General features: G+C 41.3%; 1 protein-coding gene across 5 annotated transcripts in view; it reads left to right on the forward strand.

The window, feature by feature from the left end:
• LOC143277658 (uncharacterized) overlaps positions 1-21,502 on the forward strand; it is a 615,105-nt gene extending 593,603 nt beyond the window's left edge. For 2 of the 5 annotated variants that reach the window (XM_076582560.1, XM_076582557.1), the window contains 3 exons: positions 2,380-2,415; positions 16,139-16,174; positions 21,064-21,502. In XM_076582560.1, the coding sequence (XP_076438675.1) occupies positions 2,380-2,415; positions 16,139-16,174; positions 21,064-21,212 (221 nt within the window). In that variant the 3' untranslated portion in view covers positions 21,213-21,502. Of the gene's footprint in view, positions 1-2,379; positions 2,442-16,138; positions 16,201-21,063 lie in introns of all 5 variants that reach the window. The other 3 variants (XM_076582561.1, XM_076582558.1, XM_076582559.1) reach the window with 2 other exon arrangements.
• Positions 21,503-25,279: the final 3,777 nt, after the last annotated feature.

Raw genomic sequence — 25,279 nt, forward strand, 5'->3', positions numbered from 1 at the left:
TTCAAACAATCTTTAAGGGCAGTTAAGAATTCTTTTTAAGTCCGCGGTAAAAGAGACGTGGCTATCGCTGCAATCACACTGCAACATTTAGCAGTTTTCTCTGGATCTAGATAGATGTACAAGTTTAGTTACACCCGCCGGGAATGTACAACACGGTCGATTCAGTTTCTCTTATATGTTCATTCTAGTTTTTTAGTTTTAGGTTGATATGAAAATTGAGTATTTTGTTAAACTAGTAACATGTAGAGCCAAGTACAAGTACTTCTAAACTTCGTATGAAGTGAAAAGGACTTAATTTTGAGAAAAGTCAAGACTGGAAATGTTTACGTTTCATCAAGGGTATTAACTCTCATGGTTTATTATTTTTAACTGTGAATTTCGACTGATTTTTTAAAAATATTTTTATGGCAGTTTGGGGCATAATCCAGTAAATGATGAGGCGTTCACAAATCTTTCTCTGAATAAATATTTAATGGTCTCCTCCAACTTTCCAGTACATATTATCCTGTATTGTCAATTGAATATAGGATTGAACGGGCAGGTCAACTACTTGAAACAAAATGGCGTCCTTTGCGTTCTCGAGGAATATGAGCACGCGCTTTGAATATGTATGATAATGTGTTGAAATTGATTTTTGCCCATGACCTTCAGGGCTCAGCCAATAGATCTATAAAGTCCACTCGTAGTATTGATTTTAGTATTTTCCGAAGAAGGCCACTTGGGCAAATGAACATAGTGAAAACCCTGTACACTGAGAGTAAAACACACAAGCTTTTTATGTATTGAGTATAATTTCAAAATGTAATGTTTGAGATGAGAAAGATCAGTTTAAAGCAAATTAACCCCACTAACATTAATTACAGATTAATTTCCCTTTTTTACTATCTGCACCAAGACATGCACCAGAAATATAACTTCCATGCTTAGCAAAAGAAGTTCCTGTCTGAACAACAACAACAAAAAATGATAAAAATTACTGCTCTTGATGCTGTTTCAAAATGTCAGAACAGTAAATTCATTTTGCATGTAATTTGGCTTCTTAAAAAAAAAAAAATTTAAAGAAAAGAAAAAGTTTTTGTGCCCATCCCAGAGATGCAATATTGTTTTAAACAAGATAACTGGAAAGAACTGAATTTTTCCTATTTTTATGCCAAATTTGGTGTCAACTGACAAAGTATTTGCAGAGAAAATGGCAATGTTAAAGTTTACCACGGACACACACACACACACACACACACACACACACACACGAACACCGGGTTAAAATATAGACTCACTTTGTTTACAAATTGATGTTTTACTGGGTAAGAAAAATTGCTTGTCATTGACATTGAAATATAGATAGGCTCAACGCGTTTACAGCGCAGTCACTCAAAAACATTTATCAAGATAATTGTGCGTTATCACAGCTTCATAAATAAAACGTAGACCTCATAAGAAAACATGTCATATAACGCATCAATAAGATATTAACTGATAAATAAATGAATGAACGAATAAATAAACAAATAAATAGATATATACATAACATAAATAGAAAAAAAAACTATAAAAAAAACAAAAAACAAAAAAAACAAACTCACGTGCTCACACACACACACACACACACACACACACACACACACACACCTGTCGTCGCACCTACCTCCAAAACTTCCCTCCATACACAAACACATCAGGACACACTGGAACAACAGTGCACCAGCTACTGCCACAATTCATTATGAAGAAGTGAGTGTAAAAGATTAAATAAGAAATCGAATAAACAAAGAGAATGACAAATTTTGAATACTGTATCATAATAAAATGATGTCATTTGAAAAAAGATCCTTTTTGTACAAAATTTTTGTTTTAAAATGAAAAAGGCATTTGAAAAGATAAATTGAAATAAAAATCTATTGTCAGTAAATTTCCTGAATTTTGTCTTTTGGCTCAAGTACATGTAAGATTAAACATGTAAAGCGAAGACACTTTTTAGAAGCGCAGACACTTTTTAGAACATGTATATTCATTATGATAATTATGGAACACACTTGATAAGTAATTAAACTGATGTTGGCTCGGTACAGACACACAGACAACTCAAGCACAGGTTTATCATACTGATTCACGTTGTATGGAAGCATACACATGAACTGATAGAATCAGGGACATGTCAGTGACTTTACAGAGTACTAGTTCCAGCATTTTGAAACAGTACTTTGGGCTGGTCAGGTCCATGAGTTCCAAACCAAGAATCAGAACTTTAACAGCAACGATGTGTAATTGTTTGATATGAAACATAATTTTCTTTCAGTGTCATACATCTATGTGCAGTGAATGTTGTTTTCAGAGGTTGGGTGTAAAGGCAACTTTTTTCTCCTTTTTTTTCTGTTTCAGATTCATCATCACCACAATCCACAGCATCAGCAAATGGTATGGCACCTTCAACTACAGTTACGGTATCTTTCTCTTCGTAAACCCTGACCCTTCTCCCCCTCCATATATGAATATATAGATGTGTGAGTGTGCACATGCACATGTGATTCAAAATACATTTAGTTTACCTTATGTTACCTCATGTTATGAAAATCCTCTATAAATACTTGTGAAAATCAGCAGCAGCAGTACTACTTGTTTCTGTTCTGTCTCACTCTGTATGTCAGTGTATCATTATATGTCATGTACTCTGTTGTTTCATTTTCTCTCTTATCTTTCTGCTGTTCGTTTGGTAACGAAAGGCAAGAAAGAGCTATGAAACCTAAACAGACCCTTTCGAAAATATAAAGATATATCGCCCAATACCTTCTTTACGATTTTTTTTTATACCAAAATAAAACCAATATTACTTTACTCTTCTGAAATACGGGAATGCAACGATTGGATAATATCGAAAAGTTCAATATCACGGCATGCAAAATATATTAGGGGTTCCTGTGCGCACACCCAATAAGATGGTGTTGGGCGAAATGGAACGTTATCCATTGTACGTGAACTCTTACATAAACAGTCTTAGGTACTTGTTTAATCTTCTGGAAATGGATCAACAACGGTCACCACGAAATGCTTATGACATGTTACGGTATTTAGATGAAAGAGGAAAAAAAACTGCTGGGTTATACAAATAAATGAAGATTTATCTTTCACTGGTTTCAGCATTATGAGGCTACAACAAGGGATTGGGGATGTTAAATTGTTCCTAAATATTTTCAAACAACGTCTGGTCGCCATATTTATTAAGGAATAGCCCGTGGTATTCGAGACAAAGATATATATTCACATTATCGAATATTTAAGGTTGTCTTTGAGAAAGACAGATACATAATGATCACAGGTATTTACTGCTTTAGAGTTGCTCGCTCTCAGATCAGACATGGTGTACTTCCACTCAACAATTATATCACTCGTTATAGCAACCCGAACCGGAAAAAAAGATGGTGCCCCTTTTGTATATCAAAAACCGAAAATGAATTGCTTTTTCTGTTTGAATGCCCAGATCTAAAAAAATGAAATTTCTAAAAGATTCAGCGAAAGTTTCCATTTGCATACTTCTCCAAGTGACCATGACCTACATAGGCGTAATTTGTCTCGATATATATTTCATGGTATCAAGAAAAGATCTCGTATGATCAAAGATTATTACTGAACTGATGCTTTCAACGTCATTAAATTCATACCTTCTGTATGTTTGATGTGTTGATATTGGTGAATGTGTAAGTTTATAATGACACTGCAAACATGTTAAAATGCTAAGGACATGTGAAATGTACATCATAAACACGTTATTATTATTATTATTATTATTATTCTCTCTCTCTCTCTCTCTCTCTCTCTCTCTCTCTCTCTCTCTCTGTGTGTGTGATAGTTAAAGAAGTTTGTCAAACCTTGATTTTTTGCCAGCTGAATGATAGTCATTGGTGATAACCACAGCATCCCAAAATACTTTTTATCAGTTTGTGTGATTCTGTTGAGATTTGTCAGCACCGTAATTCATATATTGTAACAATGTTCTTGCTATTGGTATAATTATCCAGAATGTACTCTCTCCAACCACACCCCCTGACACCCACCATACCCAGACCCTGCCCCCCAACCCCGTCCCACCCGCTTTCCATGTGTTCGTATAACGACCTTAGGCCGATATACAATAAACCATTTGTATGTGTCTCTTTATTTCTTTCTGTCTCTGTCCCTCTCTTCCCTGTCACGATTTCTTTTAGAATATTATATCATCTGATATTCAATATATATGTGAGAGAAAGATAATGCGTGTTTTGTGGATAACAATGGTTCAGATCAAAATGAAAATCAGGCATATATTGAAAAAAAAAGTCCAGTGTTTTCTGCATAAAACTATGAAAAAAAAGAATAAAACAAATTGTTTTTTAAACATCGTAAAAGGCATTTTCCAATCAACAAGTAAAAGGCCTAGTATATGTCCTGTACAGCTTTTACCCCAAACATCATCAATCAACCTATATGCCTACATGCTCTCTGTCATTTTAAATGAAAAAGCTTGAATTGGAAGCTTCCAAGACTGTCAGAGAAGAAGAAGGAAATGGACATGTAAATAGTTGTGGTGAGAAGTCCACTTACGTTCCCAAGCTACGCCCTTTTGATGGAAACAAAGATGAGATCAGTTCATTATTGTTTAGGCTTGAGTCTCATGCCACTTCTTGTGGATGGCCCAAGGAAAAATGGCCACTGTACGCTGCATCTTTCTTTAGAGGCAATGCCTTGTCACTGTACCGTACTTTGTCGGCAAGAAATGATATCAAATGGGAGGATTTGATGTCTGAATTACTTCGGAAATTCAGGTGTATGGTGAAAGAATTCAGATCAAAATTTCGTTCCATTCGTCAGGAATTGAACGAATCTTTTTTCCACCTTTTTGATTCGTTCCGGTCATCTGTTAGACAGATGGATTGAACTCACTGTAATTGATAATGAGTTCGAGAGCTTGTGTGACCTTTTTCTCTGTGAACAGATTCTCCAAAGTGTGTCAAAGGACCTTACGATATTCTTGTGAGGAAGAAGTTTCGAGACTGCAGAGGAAGCAACGTTTCTTGTTGTTAATCTCAACACAATGCCGTTGTATCCAAAGTACTATTGTACACATAAAACTAGATATTTCACAACACTTGTATGCACTTGTATCTGATATCTATACTAAAGCACTATTCACAATCTTGTCTCGCATGATACATCCATAAGATAAGACAAGACAAAACAACTTTGTCGTATATAAATACACAGAAATATGGCTTTTGTCTGAAGTACACGTAAGATTAAAACATAAAGCACAGTCTTTAAAAAAAAAATAATAATAATAAATAAATAAATAAATTTTTAAAAAAATAAAAAATTTTTAAAAATTAAAAAAAGCACAGTCACTTTCAGAACATTAAGATTTATTAAAATATGCAACACAGTAACTAAAAAGTAATGAAATTGATGTTTACTGGGTAAGAAAAAATGCTTGTCATTGACATTGAAATATAGATAGGCTAAACGCATTTACAGCACAGTCACTCAAATTCATTTATAAAGATAATTGTGCATTATCACAGCTTCATAAATAAAACGTAGACCTCATAAGAAAACATGTCATATAACACTAGTTATATATTAACCGATAAATAAATGAATGAATGAATAGATAAACAAATAAATAGATATATACATAATATAAATGAAAAAAAAACACACAAAAAAACCTCACATGCTCAGGACACACTGGAACAACAGTGCACCAGCTACTACCACAATTCATTATGAAGAAGTGAGTGTAAAAGAATAAATAAGAAATCAAATAAGCAAAGAAAATGAAAATTTTGAATACTGTATCATAATAAAATTATGTCATTTGAAAAAGATCCCCTTTATACTAGCTTTAGAATGAAAATGGCGCTTTGAAAGATAAAGTAAAGTAAAATTCTATTGTCAGTAAATTTCCTGAATTTTGTCTTTTGGCTCAAGTACATGTAAGATTAAACATGTAAAGCACAGTCACTTTTTAGAACATGTATATTCATAATGATAGTCATGCAACACATTAGATAAGTAATTAAACTGATGTTGGCTTGGTACAGATACAGAGACAACTCAAACACAGGTTTATCATATTGATTCACGTTATAATAATATAATAATGATATTTTATTTTTATATAGCGCTATAATACAAGCATAAGCAAGCTCTAAGCGCTTTATAATCCAGTGCCTAAAGTGAAACAAGAAAGCATATAAAAAGTAGTAGAAACATAAAACAGAATCATTAATATTATAAAAACACAATGTATAAAACTCACAAAGTAACATACTATCAATACTACAACTGTTACACTCCAACACTTACACTAACACACACACAGACACACACATGATTAAACGGCTGAGCAATTTTCACTTAAAATACATACATGAAAAAAGGAACATATTTGTAATCTGCATGCCATAGATTTTGTAAAAATTGTGAAATAAAATTTTGGATAGAAAAGGTAAAAGGGGTAAAAATCTGGTCATTCTCCCTTTCGAACTACACCACCACCATCCATCTACCCACCTCCATTCTCTCCACTCTCCCATCACACACATTCGCATTGCCATGGGCCTGGGACAACAGCACTATTTGAATTATGACAAGTATTTTTTAAAAGAGATAAGTTTTAAGATTTGCTTTAAATGTAGATAGATGAGTTGTTTGTCTGAGAGCAATAGGCAGAGATTCCAAGTTGTTGGGCCAAAGACGGAAAATGACCTCTTTCCACAGGAGTTAAGGAAGTATCGGGGAACAGTTAGCTGGGAGGAATCAAGAGATCTCAATGTTCTGTTTGGCAAGTACGGGTTAACAAGCTCAGAAAGATAAGAGGGTGTGGTATCACAATTCAGGCACTGAAAGAACAGACAGGCAACTTTATATTCAATTCTGGCTTGAACAGGCAACCAATGAAGTGTCCACAGGAGAGCAGTAGCACTCTCTCTCCTCGTCTTTTTAAGGACGAGTCGAGCTGCACTATTCTGTATTTTCTGGAGCTTGTAGAGTTTATCATTGGGAAGGCCTGCTAAGAGAGAATTACAATAATCTAAGCGGGATAGAATGAAGGCAACAGCAAGTTTGTTGGCGGCATCAACAGACAGGAAGGGGCAGATTTTACTAATCTTATGAAGCTGAAAGTAAATAACTTTACACAGGTGGTTTACATGAGTTTCCATCGTGAAGGATGAATCGAGGTGGAAACCAAGATTGCGGACAGAAATGGAAAAAGAAATTTATATGCCAGAACAAATGATAGACGTTGTATTTATCTGCTTGAGCTTATTTTTATTACCAGTCAACATAAGTTCTATTTCATCCACTTTGCTACATTTTTTATGCCAGTTTTAAATTTAGAAGCTAAACACCTAATTTCAGAGGGAATCGTCGAATAATGCAGTTGAGAATCATCAGCAAATAGATGATGGTGAGGTACAGACTGATGGATGATCAAACTTAGACGTTGTGTGTACATTGTAAAGAGTACAGGTCCCAGGACGGAGCCTTGTGGTACCCCATATCTGAGCACAGACGGAATAGACTGGTTTCCATTTACAAGGACAGAGTGTGTGCGACCTGATAAGTAGGAATGAAACCATTTCAGAACAATACCATTGAGTCCGAACACAGCATACAACCTTCTGACCATAATGTCATGGTCAATCGTGTCAGATGCTGCAGAAAGGTCCAGCAGTGACAGAATGGATACCTTGCCTGCATCAGGTGCTAGCAACAGGTCATTGACCACACATAATAAGGCCGTTTCCGTGCTGTGTCCCTTTCTGTACGCTGACTGAAATGGCTCCAGGAGACTGTGGATCTCAAGGTGTTTCATAAGCTGGCCAAGCACAAAACGTTCTAAAACTTTAGACAGAAATGGGAGGTTTGATACTAGCCTATAGTTTTTCAGGTTTTCGGGATCAAGACTAGCTTTCTTCAAAACGGGACACACCAAGGCATGCTTGAAGGACTGTGGGACAACACCTGAGGTCAAGGATATATTCATGATATTGGCTATAATAGGTAGTAATTCTTCTAAACATTGGTAAAATATAGAATGTGAGATAGGATCGAGACTGCATGATTTCGTTGGCATGTTGAGGATGACATCTTTGACCTGTTCCTTGGTAACTGTCTGGAATGTAGTGAACTGTGTTCCATTAAAAGTATCAGATTCGCCAAAATCAGTAGGAGAATCGAAGATACTTCTAATCATCTCTATTTTAGTAGTAAAATAATCAATAAATTTATCAGCTAGATTTTCAGAAGGTATATTGCTAGGCAGAACAATTTTGACATCCTTCCCCATCATCTGATTGGCCAAGCGAAACAGAACTCTAGAGGAATCAGCTACAGTAATTCTGTCGCACACGTATTTCTTTTTCGCATCACGGATCATTTGATTTACAACATTGTGTAAGTGAGCATATATCTGCCTGAAAATTTCCAGACGAAATTTTCGCCATTTTCGCTCAGCGGAGCGACGCTGCTGTTTTGCCATCTTGATTTCAAGAGACATCCAGGGTGCACATAAACGATCAAACACAACATGCATTGTGAGACGGGCATGTTTATCAATCCTGGAGGGAAGTGTTGTAAAATGTGGTTAATCTTTTAAAAGCTGATGTTTCAGAAGTATTTGTCAACAGTCTGCAGAGATCAGGTTGGGTTCAATAGACAATAGGTCATATGACCGGAAGAACATAAAATCAATAGGTCATTTTGAAAATCAGTAGGTCAAATATCACCCGTCCCGGGCTTTTTCAAACTTTAATAATAATAACTGCACTCGGTTAATGCAAAAGTGGGAACGCCAATTCTTCTCGCCGAAGCTCGCGAAAGGCAGCGATAAAGATTCGTTTCGGATTTCGTTTCGTCACGGATCCGTATTTTAATAAACCAGTTTATAGTCATTTCCTGTAGGAGCAGACGACAAAGCGATCGCGATCGTTAAAGAGAGAGAGAGAGAGAGAGAGATGGTTACTTTGGTTGACCGACTGGTCATAAAAACAATAAGTCATGTGACCTGGCAACTTGAAAAACAATAGGTCATTTCAAAATGAAATGCGTCAATGACCGATGTCGATCCTGATCCCTGAGTCTGTATACCAGTGACTTGATAGGAGGAGTTTGTATTATACTCCATGTTTGGTGTCATATAATTACCATGTCAAACTGATGCAAACTAGGCCTATTGGTTTGCTCTGCTTGGCCAAATTTCGCGTGTCTAACAGTGAAAAGACGACCCGTTTTGCCCGGTCCGCTCTTAGCCAATCAAACGCCTCTAAAAGCTATAAGCACTGAATCATTGCTTTGGCCAAGGCTCTCAACGCCCTCTTTTCAGGTTTACGTTCTGTCTCGTCTTACGCTTTTTTTTGACTATTAAGCGTATTCATATGCCCTGATTTTCTACATGCAGCTTGTGTTTTTTGTATTCTTACATTCTGTGTACTCGATTCGACTCAGTCCCCTCAAATCGTTCGTTTTTCTCTGCCTCTAAGTCGATCCTGTCTTTCCGTTCTCTGTTGGGGATCGGATTTTCGCTGGGTGCCTAAGCGTGGGTACCATGCCTCGTATGCCATCCCACGACGGCGGGAATCATGATGCTTGGATCGAGACCCAGCAAGAGACTCTCCCAGGCCGAGAGCTCATGATTCCTCCCGATAGGGACCGCGGCGATGCGTCTTTAGACGCTGATCGCAGAGGCGACACTCGTACCAGTAAAACGGTCATGAAGGGGACCGGGGGGAAAGGGGTACGAGCGTCGCCTCCCGAGGTGTCCAAGCGCGAGGCAGTGAAAGGGGGGAGTGGCAAGTCTTCTCTTGGTGGTGGGGACTCGCGGAGACGGCCCTCAGGGGCCCCATTGCTGTTCCCCCTCCTCCCTCCTCTGCCGACCCCTCTCCCCCTCCTCCTTCTGGGAGGGGGGGGGGGGGGAGAAAATTTTGGTTCCGGGTGGGGACCTCTACTTTGCCCACCCCAGGCCAAGCCACCCCAGTCTCCCCACGGGAGGGGATTCGGGGCACGTGGCCACCTGCTCTGCAGGTCTTCCCGCTATCTGGCCAGTCTCCCCTACTGGGGGAGGCCCGCATGTGTCCAGCCATTCCGGGCAGTCAGCCCGCTCGTCTTCCGGCGGGACTGACACCCAAGTCAGACCTGACCTCCCTCTGACTTCGCCAGGTTTTTCCCTTCATGGATGTCAAGGTGCCAGTGACCCTTGTGGTTGGGGTCACAGGATGGCTGGTGCCCACGGGTGGTTACCCCCATTCTACCCTTACTGGGGCGCACCTATGGTGCACGCTGGGTTGCTGGGAGGACCAGGGGCTAACCCCTTGTCCGCTCCCCACCGGACCCAACACAGCACATTTCACAGGGTGACACACACAGCTCCAACAAGTGGGATCGACTTCTTGTCGGTCAGGTCGAGCTCCTCGACCAATATTGCCACTCAGTCCACAAATCAGGCCTTTGTCAACCCACAGGTGACCTCCACGGTCACAACGGCCTCCTCACGGCTGCTCAGCCAAGCACAAAATCCACCTCTTTAGTTTCGTGCAGCGTCTAGCGTCTGGGGTCAAATTCTTTTAAATGGCAGACTTTCCCACCGCACTCTGCACTGGCCGGCGCATTCACCGCGGTATTTCTGGCCCCGTGCGCCAAACCTGGACACTGCCTTTTTTGTTTCACTCGGCCCCGCAGCCCCCGCCCCACTTTTCCCACGTTTTCACAGCATCCACACATTTCCTGCAGCGATTACACTCACCCCGCTCTCCATTCCCCTGCTGTTCGCACTCACTATGCCACAGTGTGTTCATTTAAACACTTGTTGTGCTGACAAGAAAAAATCTGCAACTCAAAAGGTGGGCTGATCTGCATGCAGGCATGTTAATGTTCTGGTGATTTTCACGATTTCATTGTAATAAGCCCATGTTTTCTTAGAGAGGGATTTAAATTTTACGATTTTTGCGATCATGTTTCTGCTTGACCTTCTCTTCTCTTTCGTCATGTATGTTTCAACCGTTGCCGCGACAATTGCTATGTAAGAAAACATATTGTGTTTGGAGTCAGTGGAAAGCTTATTTTGCGTTCTTGTAGAAACCCACTTCTTTTGTCGTTATTTCCGATCCATCCGGGAAGATGATGTGCGAAAGAAACAAAGCAGATTTACCGCTGAACAAGCGTACAGCGAGTGCCGGTTTGTCAGCCGCGTTTATTTATATCCATGCCATACTTCCTGGGTTCATGAACTTTCGCTGGGCCAACTAAAGTGCCAGTACTGAACACCCGTGTCCTTGTCAGGACCAACGGCTCCTGAGGGGCCCCGCTCGGCCCGGGGGAGCCTGCAGTTCCCACCTACCCAGCCCTCGGTCCTACAGGGAGATGAGTGGGTGTTTGTCCCCTCACAGCACTCATAGGTCCCTCTTGCATCCAGGGATGCCCTCAATGAGAAGGTGTGGCACTCACTATCCCAAGCATGGTTGGACCTACGGTCCACACACTCCCCTCCTGCTTCAGGCGTCAAGGACTTAACAGCTGCGGCAATGGTCCCTGCTCGGGATCATCCCAGTTCATCCCACTGGAATGACCACAGCTCACAGGACGCCCCAACGGGCTCATCCACTTGGGATGGCACCCAGCAGGGGATGGACTGCAAACAAGAGTGGGAGCCCCTGTCTTCGGATGAGGATGAACAAGCAGATGAGCATTCTTCGCCCCCATCCCAGGGGGGGCAGATTGAGCCCACGCTTCCCTTTGGGACCAGCCTGAACCAAACTCGGACTTAGGGAGCTCGAACTGACCCTCCCCAATCGGGTCACGCATGACGAATCAGTCCCTCAGGCTACTTTGTTACCCTTGACCCTCCTTAGTCCATGTGACTCTAACTCCAGAACCACCAGACGACTCAGAGTGCCAGAAATGGTGCAAGAATGGCTTAACAAGCCAGCCTGCACTGTCAGGGGTGCTGCTTCCATCCCTCCTCCAGGCAGGGAGTCCCTCTCTGTCCCGGGCGCTTTTTCCCTTGGCAAGTTCCTTAAAGATTCCTCCAAGGGTGGGGTGTGGTCCTTGTACACACATGACCACCCTGCCAACAGGGAAGCGGAGCCCTCTGTGCAGGACAGGATGTTGGTCTCACAGCACACCACCTTTTCCACTTCAGCTACTCTATCTTTAAAAACGTTAGCAGAGTGGGACAGATTGGCCCGCCGCTGCCTCCTCGAGGTTTCCATGGCTTATACCTTCTTCGACACATTCCTACACAGGGCCAGTGAGCTGTGGGAACAGCGACCCGTTAATCAAGACACAGGGTCTCCTTCCTCTGTCCTGCCGGGCCTCTTCACCGATCAGAGGTTAAACACTTTTGGCAATAGGGTAGCATCTGGTCTCATGGGAGCTGCAGACACAGCTACCAGCCTTCACTTCAATACTGTGCTAGCTCAGCGTGATGCCGTTCTCCGCATCTCTAACATTTCCAGTAGAGGAGAGGGCTGCCCTGCGGTCCATCCCAGTGCAGCACCACTCCCTCTTCGGCCAGTATGCACCCCATTTTGTCAGCCACAGGGCAGAGACAAACAGGGAGGTGGCCTCATATTTAGCCCACACCTCCCAGGGGCGCCATGGTTCTATGCCATTGAAGAGACTGGCCACCAGGGCCCCTCCATATACCGGGCCCTGTGCCAGAGTCGTACGGCCAGACTTCTAGACCTTAGCTCCCAACTGGGCTTCCTCACGAACCAGGAGAATGCGATCTGTCCCCAAGTCAGCCCTTCGACTTCTTAGGGATGAGATTCGACATGCGGTCCATAATAGTCTCTCCTACGCCAGATCGCTGGGACTGCCTGGCAGGCCTCCTCAGCCACTTGCGCCATTCCTCCCAAGCAACAGCGCGGACACTTTCTTCCCTCCTGGGCATGATGGAGTCCATGGCACATCTCATTCCCCTGGGCAGGGTTCTCAATTACCCTGTTCAGAGGGCACTGAGGCTACGGTGGTCCCAGAGCACTCAGCCATGGGATACCCGGATATGTCTGGGCGAGTGGTTCCTCGAGGTGACATCAGAGTGGCTAACCACCCCTCTTCGGACACATGGGGTGCCCATAGCCCCACCTACTCTTCAGGTGGCACTCTTTACAGACGCCTCCTCCCTGGGCTGGGGAGCCCACATGGACTCACTCCATGCAGCAGGGACTTGGTCCCTGGAGGAGCGCCTATGCCACATCAATGTTCTGGAACTGGAGGTAGTTTGCAGGGCTCTCCTGCACTTCATGGGGGAGGCCACTGGCAAGACCATCTGCTTGTTCACGGACAATACGGCAAGGGCGTTGCACTTTCAGCGATACACATAGCAGGAACAGCCAACATCTTGGCAGATGCTGTCAGCAGGTCCAAGAGTGTCATCCACACAGAGTGGACCCTGGACAAGGACACCCTTGAGGGGGTGTGGGAACGGTGGTTTCGGCCGATGGTGGACCTCTTTGCCACAAAGTTCAACAAGAGACTTCCCACTTATGTCTCTCTGGTCGCCGACCTGGAGGCGTGGGCAGTGGATGCTCTCTCTTTAGACTGGAGCAGTCTGATTGCCTATGTGTTTCCTCCTTTTCCAATTCTGTCCAAGGTGATATGGAAAGCCAGATTGGAACACCCGCAGCTGATTCTCATTGCGCCAAAATGGCCAGCCCAGCCCTGGTATCCGGACCTTCAGTCTCTGACACATGTTCCACCCCTGAAACTCGAAACTAAACCTCATCTGCTGAGGCAGCCTCGTTTGGGGATTCCTCATTCCAATCCTCAACTGCTCCACCTGCACGCGTGGCTGCTGTGTGGTTGGAACTGTCATTGAAGTCTTCGACCCCTCTGTCGGCCTCTGCGTCGGCTGCGCTTACCCAGGGGGTGCCTCCTCTGACCTCCTCTCCATAGTCACCAAAGCAAGGAGGGAGGGAACTGAGACTTTGTATGACTTTCACTGGAAGAAATGCTTGCGGTGGTGTATGGCTCAGGACGTTCCCCCTACTAACCCTACGAGCATGCAGCTGGCCAACTTTCTGGCTCACTGCTCCTCGGTTCTCAACCTGTCTGCTAGTTCTGTGTGAGGGCACAGGTCTGCCATCTGTACCACAATCAAACAGCTAGGTGGTCCCGCCTTTGAAGTGGATTTCCTGCTCAGAGACGTGGCTAGGGGCGCCTCTCTGAAGGAAGCTAGAAACCCAAGAAGAATGCCCCTGTGGGATTTGTTCCTGGTGCTGGATTTCATTCGAAAACAACCCTTTGAGCCATTGGGGACTATTCCTTTTGACTTACCCTGAAGACCACTTTCCTTCTGTTGCTGGCCACAGGTCGTTGTAGAAGTGAGATTCATGGTCTTAGTGGAATGCCACAAGATCTGGCCTTCCACAGAGATGATTCCATCCATCTTCCTTTCCTTCACGAGATCCTGGCTAAGATCCAAGACCCCGAGGTCCCTTACCCCTCTCTGAGGGTCAAACCTTTGATATTCTTGCCCAAGATGATGAGGATAGGCATCTCTGCCCTGTTCGGTGTCTCAAATACTATTGGGATAGGTCTCGCCATTGGCGTTCTTTTCATCTCCCTCAATGAGAATCACAAGAAAGACATCGCTGCAGGCACCATTTCCCACCAGGTTTCTCAAGTCATTCGTAGAGCCTACTCTCATTCTCACAGGAATATCAGCTGTCTTAATCCCAGAGCTACTTTGGCTGCTTTCCAGCACTTAGCGTCACTGCAGCATTCTCTTGCAGGCAGCCTTCTGGCGGTCTAAGAATCCCTTCATCAACTTCTTCCTCAGGGAAGTCCGTATGACCAGAACTGACGGTTCAAAGGGGATTTCCTTTGTCGCTGCTGACACTGATGTCTCATTTACTAGGGCTCCCCATATGAACAAGTAGGCGTTTCCCTCCTCCATTTCCTTTTAATTCTGCATCAGTTTGACATGGTACAGTATATGACACCAAAAGGAGGAGTTTGTATTATACTCCATGTTTGGTGATACATATACTTACCATGTCAAACTCGAATGCCCGCCCCTCCGTCCCCACGTCTCTGCAGTGGTTCTCATGGGGCATTTTTCTTGATGGCCACGGAATGATTCAGCTCTTACAGCTTTTAGAGGCGTTTGATTGGCTAAGAGCGGACCGGGAAAGACGGGTCGTCTTTTCACTGTTAGCCGCGCGAAATTTGGCCAAGCAGAGCAAACCGATAGGCCTAAATTGCATCAGTTTGACATGGTAAGTATATGTATCACCAAAAATGGAGTATAATACAAACTCCTCCTGTCAGGTCACTGGTATACAGACTGGTGGCAAATACTTCTGAAACATCAGCTTTTAAAAGATTATCATTTTAAAGATCTGTAATTGCGTAAGTAAACATTTTTCTTTATCTTTACAGGCTTTATGAGCTTAAGATTAAATGGCAACAATGACAAGATCTGTCACACTGTTCTCACTGTTTGTTATGACCCAGTCCAATGTATGGGTACCGTGACGGTGAGTGGCACCCTTAACAAGCTGTTGTAAACAATAGTTTTCAAGTTGTTTTTTTTTTTTTTTTTTTTTTTAAGAGAAGCAACATTAGCGTCAGAAGTTGAGTCATAATGAAAATTAAAATCACCAACAGTAAAAATGTTATCACATGAGATAAAACAATCCAGCAAATCACAAAATTCATCGATAAACATTTTGTTTGAAAGTTTGTTCTTTTTGTTTGGTGGTGGTCTATAGACTGTGAGGAATGTAACATGCTGGTTCTCGAAGGCCAGCCGAGTTTCACACACTTCAAAGGACTTAAAATCAAGGTCTTGAGTAGAAACTTGTATGTTGCAAGCTAAGCTGTCCCTAAACAAAACACACACGTTGTGTGTAAACATACACGTGAACTGATAGAATCAGTCAGTGACTTTACAGAGTGCTGGTTCCAGCATTTTGAAACAGTACTTTGGGCTGGTCAGGTCCATGAGTTCCAAACCAACGAATCAGAACTTTAACAACAACGATGTGTGATAGTTTGGTATGAAACATAATATCCGTTCAATGTCATACATCTATGTGCAGTGAATGTTGTCTTCAGAGGTTGGGTGTAAAGGCAACATTTTTCTTCTTTTTTTTTGTTTCAGATTCATTATCACCACAATCCACATCATCACCAAATGGTATGGCACCTTCAACTACAGTTACGGTATCTTTCTGTTTGTAATCCCTGACCCTTCTCCCCCTCCATATATGAATATATAGATGTGTGAGTGTGCACATGCGCATGTGATTCAAAATACATTTAGTTTACCTTTTGTTACCTCTAGTCCTTCAGCCAGCCCCTCAAATTAAGGGGGTCGGTACCACTCATAGTGGCAAGCGTTATCATATATTTTTGGAATCGTCTATGTCCGTAGATGTCAGAAAATCATGATAATGTTGTGAATGTGGCAGCTTTCTGCCTGTTATCACGTGATTTCTAACCCCACCCTACCACGTCGAGAACGCGCACTGTGATCAAGCTCTGTTCTCCCAGAGCCTAAACCATTGAAAATAGAAAGACCTTTATTGAACAAAAAAGATGTATAATAGCATGCTAAACAACTTTTGTTCTTATAAGTATATCAAATTATTATTTGTTCGTGAAATGTAGTGGCGTTGTTCTCTTGTGTTGGATTTTTTCAAATACATCGAAGACTTTTCACAAATATACATTGTTTTGGAAGAACCCTTGAAGTAGAAGATGGTCCTCGACTTTGCCGCTTTGCGAAGCTTCCTCACGTGGTTGAACTGGTTCCTCTGCTTTTCTTTTCAAGCTGTTCACTTTATATTTCATAGTGAAGACAGTTCTGCAGTACCTATGACATTTTATTTTTGGTACTTCCATACCAACTACCGTCTTGGCAGCATCCAGCATAGGTGCATGATTCCCTATTTTAGCCACTTCAAGCAAAGTTTCCCATGACTGGAATGACTTTGGAGAAATCAGACTCATTTTGATCACATTTGTAAGTCTGTTGGTGGATGATACACTGGTCAGCTAAAGACTTTAATCTGGGTCTTCCTTTAAGCGGAGCTTCTGCCATGATGGAACTGGGTCCTTATCAATCAGAAGTACTTCTGGTGGTCAGTACTGCCCTCTGACGCCGTCTGAAACAGACACAAACATAGGAAAAATATAGATTTTACTTTCTTTATGTTAATCCCTATATCATAAGAATGTGCGATAATTTCACATATCAGATGATAAAAACAATGGTTCCTGTTTGATTTACCGTTAATAGATTTAGCTCTTCAAGTACTGTCTCTGTTTTGCCCCTCCCCCAGTTTGCATGTGTGCCCATGGTCAAAATGCAATATCTTTTACTTTGACTTTCATCTATTTCTGCTCAATTTTTTTTAGAGTGCTATTCTACATCTGGTTGTTTAGCGGTTACCTGTATATTTACAACCTTTAAGGCAGAACATTATACCGACTTGGACAAACTGAGCATTTTGTCGTGTTGCGTAATTTTTGATGAAACTTACAAAAGCCATGATTTTTCCGAAACGATTAACATTTTTATAATTTTATGAGAATAAAAGTTGTTCACAAGTCCCTTGCACTTCGTTTTGTTTCTAAATATGTCTTCCTATATCTTACTAGGTAGCCTTTACAAAAGACGAAGTGCCGCATTTTGTGTGAATTTTGTCATTAAATCCTCATAACGGCACTATATTTCGTGAACGAAATAATATTTTGATAAATGTATAGGAACAAAAGTTGTTTTGCGTGCTATTCTACATCTTATTGTTTAGTAGTACTTTTTTCTTTGCAAGCATTAAGGCAGAGCAGAACACAAACTGAGAATTTTGTCATGTTGCGTAATCTTTGATGACACTCACAAAAGTGATTACTTTTCCGAAACGATCAACATTTTGATAGTATTATGAGAATAAAAGATGTTCACAAGTCCCATGCGCTTCGTTTTGCTTCATAAAGTGTCTTCCTATATCTAACGATTTAGCTTTGACAAAAGACGACATGCCGAATTTTGTGTGAATGTCATGAAATCCTCAAAACGCCACTACATTTCACGAACAAATAATAATTTGATATATTTATAAGAACAAAAGTTGTTTAGTATGCTATTATACATCTTTTTTTGTTCAATAATGGTTTTTCTATTTTCAGTGGTTTAGGCTCTGGGAGAACAGAGCTTGATCACGGTGCGCGTTCTCGACGCGGCAGGGTGGGGTTAGAAATCACGTGATAACAGGCAGAAAGCTGCCACATTCACAACATTATCATGATTTTCCGACATCTAGGGACATAGACGATTCCAAAAATATATGATAACACTTGCCACTGTGAGTGGTACCGATTAACCTGCTGGCTGATACTCATGTTATGAAAATCCTCTATAAATACTTGTGAAAATCAGCAGCAGCAGTACTACTTGTTTCTGTTCTGTCTCACTCTGTATGTCAGTGTATCATTATATGTCATGTACTCTGTTGTTTCATTTTCTCTCTTATCTTTCTGCTGTTCGTTTGGTAACGAAAGGCAAGAAAGAGCTATGAAGCCTAAACAGACCCTTTCGAAAATATAAAGAAATATCGCCCAATACCTTCTTTAATATTTTTGATACGAAAATAAAACCCAATATTACTTTACTCTTCTGAAATACGGGGAATACAACGATTGGATAATATCGAAAAGGTCAGTATCACGGCATGCAAAATATTTTAGGGGTTCCTGTGCGAACACCCAATAAGATGGTGTTGGGCAAAATGAGACGTTATCCATTGTACGTGAACTTTTTCATAAACAGTCTTAGATACTGGTTTAATATTCTGGAAATGGATCAACAACGGTTACCACGAAAAGCTTATGACATGTCACGGTATTTAGATGAAAGAGGAAGAAAAGAAAAAAACTGCTGGGTTACACAAATAAATGAAAATTTATGTTACACTGGTTTCGGTATTATGAGGCTACAACAAGGGATTTGGGATGTTAAATTGTTCCTGAATATTTTCATATAACGTCTGGTCGACATATCTATTCAGGAATGGTCCAGGGTATTCGAGACAAAGAGATATATTTACATTATCGAATATTTAAGGTTGTCTTTGAGAAAGACAAATACATAATGATTACAGGTATTTACTGCTTTAGAGTTTCTCGCTCTCAGATCAGGCACGGTGTACTTCCACTCAGCAATTATATCACTCGTTATAGCAACCCGAACCAGAAAAAAATGGTGCCCATTTTGTATATGAAAAACCGAAAATGAATTGCATTTTCTGTTTGAACGCTCAGATCTAAGAAATGAAATTTCTAAAAGATTCAAAGAAAGTTCCCATTTGCATACTTCTCCAAGTGACCATGACCTACATAGGTGTAATTTGTCTCGATATATATTTCATGGTATCAAGAAAAGATCTTGTATGATCAAAGATGATTACTAAACTGATGCTTTCAACGTCATTGAATTCATACGTTCTGTATGTTTGATTTGTTGAAATTAGTGAATGTGTAAGTTTATAATGACACTGCAAACATGTTAAAAATACTAAGGAAGTGTACATCATAAACACGTTGTTATTATTATTATTACTCTGTGTGTGTGTGTGTGTGTATGTGTGTGTGTGTGTGTGTGTGTGTGTGTGTGTGTGTGTGTGTGTGTGTGTGATAGTTAAAGAAGTTTATCAACCTTTGAATTTTTGCCAGCTGAATGATAAACATTGATAATAACCAGAAAATCCCAAAAGACTTTTTATCAGCTTGTGTGATTCTATTGAGATTTGGCAGCACCATAATTTATATATTGTAACAATGTTCTTGCTGTTGATGTAATTATCCAGAATGTACCCTCTCCAACCACACCCCCGACCCCCACCCGTCCCACCCCCTTCCCATGTGTATGTATAACGACCTTAGGCCGATATACAATAAACCATTTGTATTTGTCTCCTTTTTTCTTTCTGTCTCTGTCCCCTCTCTTCCCCGTCACGATTTCTGTTTTTTAACGTCCGTGACATGCCAACACATAGGGAAGACAGAATATTGTATTATCTGATATCCAAAACATCATCAATCAACCTATATACCTACCTGCTCTCAGTCATTTTAATTTCAACTCTTCCTCCACCCCCTATCCATCTCCCATGGCTATTATATAAGCCTATGTTCACCATTTTTTCATTCCATTGCTAAATATTTACAAAAGTCCACTCGACAGACTTAATTCTAAGTCGCTGTTCTTCATACAACTACTGTAACTGGCGTATCAACTTCTATGTCCGAGTGACTAAAAAAATGCAGGGAAATACGGGATGGTTGAAGGAAAAAGCATGCTGGTAATTTTAGAACGAATGATGTATGGAGAACACAAGAGCCAGCCAGAGCAAGTCTTAACACTGGATGGAGGCTTACAGTATTGCAGTATTTCGAATGACGATACGTGTAGGACCTCCTCACAGTTTGCTTTTGTGTGCGCACACACGTTTTTTTGGTTTTTATGTGTTTGTGTTTGTGTGAAATGTTGAGGTTTGGATTCCAGCATGGGCAGTTTCAGCCACATTATTCATTATTCATACTAAGTTTTCATCCACACCGTTCCGGTCCTGACACCAGTTTCTGTCCAGACGGTTTACTGAAGCTCAGATCGCTCACCATTTCAAACAGCAAACCATGTCACATACAACCCACCCCGCACAGTCAGCAGAGGTCTACCTGTCACAGCACGTTTTTCTGTTGGATGGATGGATCCAAATGAAAGAGGTTTTTTTTTGTTTTTTGTTTTTTTTAATCACATGTTGTTGTTGTTTTTTCAGGTGTGTAGTTTTGCGTTCTTTTCAGCTTGCATGTTAATTTGAAAACATTGTGGGTAAAAATCATATCCAGCAGAATCGTATTTGCGTGTAAGCAGTTATGATCACTGACACTGCCTATGGAGAGTTATTGTTTTTATCTTGGGGAAACAACACTCCTATTGTTCTTTTTTAAACGACTAACACCTCTCCTCCCAGAAACTCTGGAAGTACTCTGACACAGACTGAACCTTGGCACTGTTGTTTGCAGGTCCAGAAAGTGACACAACGAAGCTTCCAGCTGTGATAGCTGGAGCTTCAGTCGCTATACTCCTGGGAATAGCGATTATCATCCTGTGTGCCATGAGGATCCGGGGAGGTGGGCGGAAACCAAACAGCAGAAAGAGTCTCCCCAGCTGACCACGTCGCCATGACAAGCGCCATGTCCAGGGATAGTCTTGCAGAAAAAAAAGAAACATTTCACGTGCCTGCCCCCAAAAATCTTACGGACCTCCTGAGAGCACCGTTGACATTGAATCAACGGTTGACAGCATCAGTATGTCGTCAGTTTATCGGTAACTTCATCTCTTAACAGCTCCAACAGCGCGCGCGCGCAAACACACACACACACACACACACACACACACACACAAATGCACAGAGCAATATTTTTCAGTTCTGTTGGCCTGCTTTTATTTTTACCAAGGTGATGTAGTAATTGACTATAAAAGACAGAAAAAAAACCCCAATTCTTTGATATGTTGGGTTAATGTGGAGTGATGGCCTAGAGGTAACGCGTCCACCTAGGAAGCGAGAGAATTTGAGCGCGCTGGTTCGAATCACGGCTCAGCCGCCGATATCCCCCATCCCATCCCCCCCACCCCCACCCCCTCCACTAGACCTTGAGTGGTGGTCTGGATGCTAGTCATTCGGATGAGACGATAAACCGAGGTCCCGTGTGCAGCATGCACTTAGCGCACGTAAAAGAACCCACGGCAACAAAAGGGTTGTTCCTTGCAAAATTCTGTAGAAAAATCCACTTCGATAGGAAAAACAAATAAAACTGCACGCAGAAAAAATACAAACAAAAAATGGGTGGCGCTGTATTGCAGCGACGCGCTCTCCCTGGGGAGAGCAACCTGAATTTCACACGGAGAAATCTGTTGTGATTAAAAGAAATACAAATATAAATATTTTTTTTTTTTTAGTTTTGTTTTTGTTTTTTTCCTTTCCTTTGGAAAGTACACAATATATTAAAAGCATTTTAGGAATGAAAAAGGCAAAAAAGCAAGAAAAAAACAACCAAAAAAACGTTGATAATAACAAAATCGTAGAAAAGGAAAAAAAAAGAAAGACATTGGAAAAAAATAGGAGAACGGAGGACCCATCCACAACAAAAGATAAAAGATAAAATGGGAGGTTTTAGGAACCCCCTCCCCCTCCCAAACAAACAGACAAAACAACACACACACACACACACACACACACACACACACACACACACATTACGCACACAAATATACACATAGGTACACACGCACGCACTAACACGCACACACACACACACACACACACACACACACACACGGGCAAGAACACACACACACACACACGCACACGCACACTCACGTGCACATGCATAAAGCAATATTTCTCAATTCTGTTGGCCTGCTGTTATTTTTAACAAAATGATGTAGTTACTGACTATAAGGAAAATCATATAGAAAAACAAGTCTCCATACATTGCTCTTGTTTTCCTTTTTTTTTTTTTTTTTTTTTTTTTTTTTTTTTTCCTTCGGAACGTACTTTAAACATTAAAAGCATTTCTGATTTTTTTTAGAAATAAAGAACAAAAACAAAACAAAGAAAAAACCAACACAACACAAAAAACAAAACAAAACAAAAACAGCACAAAATAAAAATAAAGTAAAAGATAAAACAATAACACTGATAATAAAAGAACTGAAGAAAAGGAGGAGATTTTTTTTTTTAAGAAAAATAAAATAGGACGGAAGACAGATAGAAAAAAAAAATAATGATAAAAAAGTGCCACCTGCCTATCCCCCTCAAAAAAGAAGAAAGGAAATGGGGAAAAAAAAGATGATGGAAGATACATAAAAAAAGGGATGGGGCGGGGGGAATTAAGAGGACGGGGGACTACACCCCCTCTCCCCCACACATCAGTAATACAAACACACATATGTACACACACACACACACACACACACACACACACACTGAAGATCCTTTTTTTTTAAACGTGGGAAAATGCGAGGATTTAAGACCGCCCACCTCCCTTCTCCATCCCCCAAACAGAACACCCCCCTCGCCCCCCTCCCTTCCACCCGCCCTCCTCCCCCTCACGCTCACAGCCAAACACAAAAGCAATAATTCTCAGAACAGTATTTCATATAATCTTTGTCAAAATGATGCAGAATCTCGAAAGAAAGGGGGGAAAAACCCTTTATATAATGCTTTTTTTTTTTTTTTTTTTTCTTTCATTTTGAAAGTAAAAGAATTAGAGTTTGAGGAATGACGGATGGAAAAAGCAAAAGCAACACACACACACACACACACACACACACACACACACACACACACACACACACACACACAAACATAATATGTAAAAAAGAGAAAAGAAAAAAAACACGAAACAAAACAAAATTTAAAAAAAAAGGTAAAAAAAGAAAAACAGAAAATGAAGAAAAACAAAACAAAACAAACAAACAAAAAGGAAGAAAAAGAAAAAAAAGAAAGAAAGAAAATGAAGTAAAACAGGAGGATGGAGGACCCATTGAAAGCAATCATATATATATATATATATATAAAGATGAAAGGAAAATGATAGGTTCCAGGCCCACCCTCCTCCCCCTGAAAAAAAAAAAATAACCACCAACCCGCAATGAATATGTTTCTGGAAAGGAATCAATATGCCGCTCAATATAAACCCTGCTCGTAAACTGGGGGATCTGCCCCAACACCTGATTTGTTCATATAACTTGCACGAGTCAGCCACACGTTTTGCTTCAGCGTTGTTATGGCTTTGCTAACTTTTTTTTCTATTTGATATGTGCTCTTTACGTCCAGCTTTTGAAACAATTTTGAGGAGACAGACACACGTTTTGTGATTGTCTAATATAGCATCAAGGAGAACACACTTGCCATTGTATTTATAGTGGGTATTCTGACAATAAATTTATAAAATGCACATACCCGGGTTTACTGATATGTTCAAGTATGCATATACAATGCATTATTGGATATTTGCGTTAGTATGTGTGTATCCATATATATCAGTGTGCTTCCTCACATATGATCGAGTCATCACTGTTTGTTGCACAAATTGCATCATGCATTCAATCACGAAATTCCTTCAGGGAGTGCAATCATATACGACAAAAAATATCAACTCAAATCCAGCCCCAAATCATCGATAACACAGTAAGGTTAGCATCTTTATGGTACAAATAACTTGACGTTCTAAAACACCGTGATTCTATCTCACTCCCCCCCCCCCCCCCCAAACTCTCTCTCTCTCTCTCTCTCTCTCTCTGTCTCTGTGTGTGTGTGTGTGTGTGTGTGTGTGTGTGTGTGTGTGTCTCTCTTATCAGTTTGACAGACGACAGGCTTCCAGGAAAGGTACACAAGATTGTTGTGTTATATGCAGGAGAATGGGAAGAAAACGTTGTCTGAACAAAAAGTAATTAATGCAGAACCTCCGTTCTGTAACGATGATATCAAAACATACATACATGACCACACCCGGGTTTGTCCGTCACATTACCAGCGTCGGCAGTCCACAGGGATCTATTGATCTCAGGTCGTCAGGAGGCCACACACCAGAGGAGACAATGCACTGCTGCCGATTCACTTCGATTGTGTTCAGTAGTGCTTGTTCTGGTTTAATGTACTTAGGACAGCACCTACTAAGGCCCCTGCTGACAACAACAATGGCTAAGTCGTGGAGCCAGACAGAGTGAGCGTCTCCACCAGAGTAGAGATCGTCACCACGTCCCTCCAACAACAGCCCCCTCCGGCCAATCTATCCCCACCGTCACCTCCAAATGGATCTGCCGACACTGACAGGACTCACCCCAAGCACGGAAGTTGAGGGTTATCCAAACTGAGTTCATCATGAAAGCAGGGCATGAAAGGGCCACATAGTTTGGGACTTTTTTTTCATTAATGATGGAGAAGGAGATAATTATGATGATGATGTTGCAATGGAGGTCCATGTACCAGCCGCCGTAGTGAAGTAGCCAGCTACTGCCCAGAGTTGAGTGTGCTATGGGCTTAAATGAGAAGACTGGGACCATCCAGTCGAGTATCATCCACTTCACGGATGCATCTTTGTGTGTGTTGCTCTAATTTCCTGACCAACATCGCAAGTGTCTGTATTTCTCAGGCCTGGCTGACACAGGGATACCATTATGACAGAAATCGTAGAGTACATACTTGTTACATAGTCCCAAAACCTAAATGGA

The sequence above is a fragment of the Babylonia areolata genome, chromosome 34 (genome assembly GCF_041734735.1).
Source record: "Babylonia areolata isolate BAREFJ2019XMU chromosome 34, ASM4173473v1, whole genome shotgun sequence".
In the NCBI taxonomy this organism is placed as follows: domain Eukaryota; kingdom Metazoa; phylum Mollusca; class Gastropoda; order Neogastropoda; family Buccinidae; genus Babylonia; species Babylonia areolata.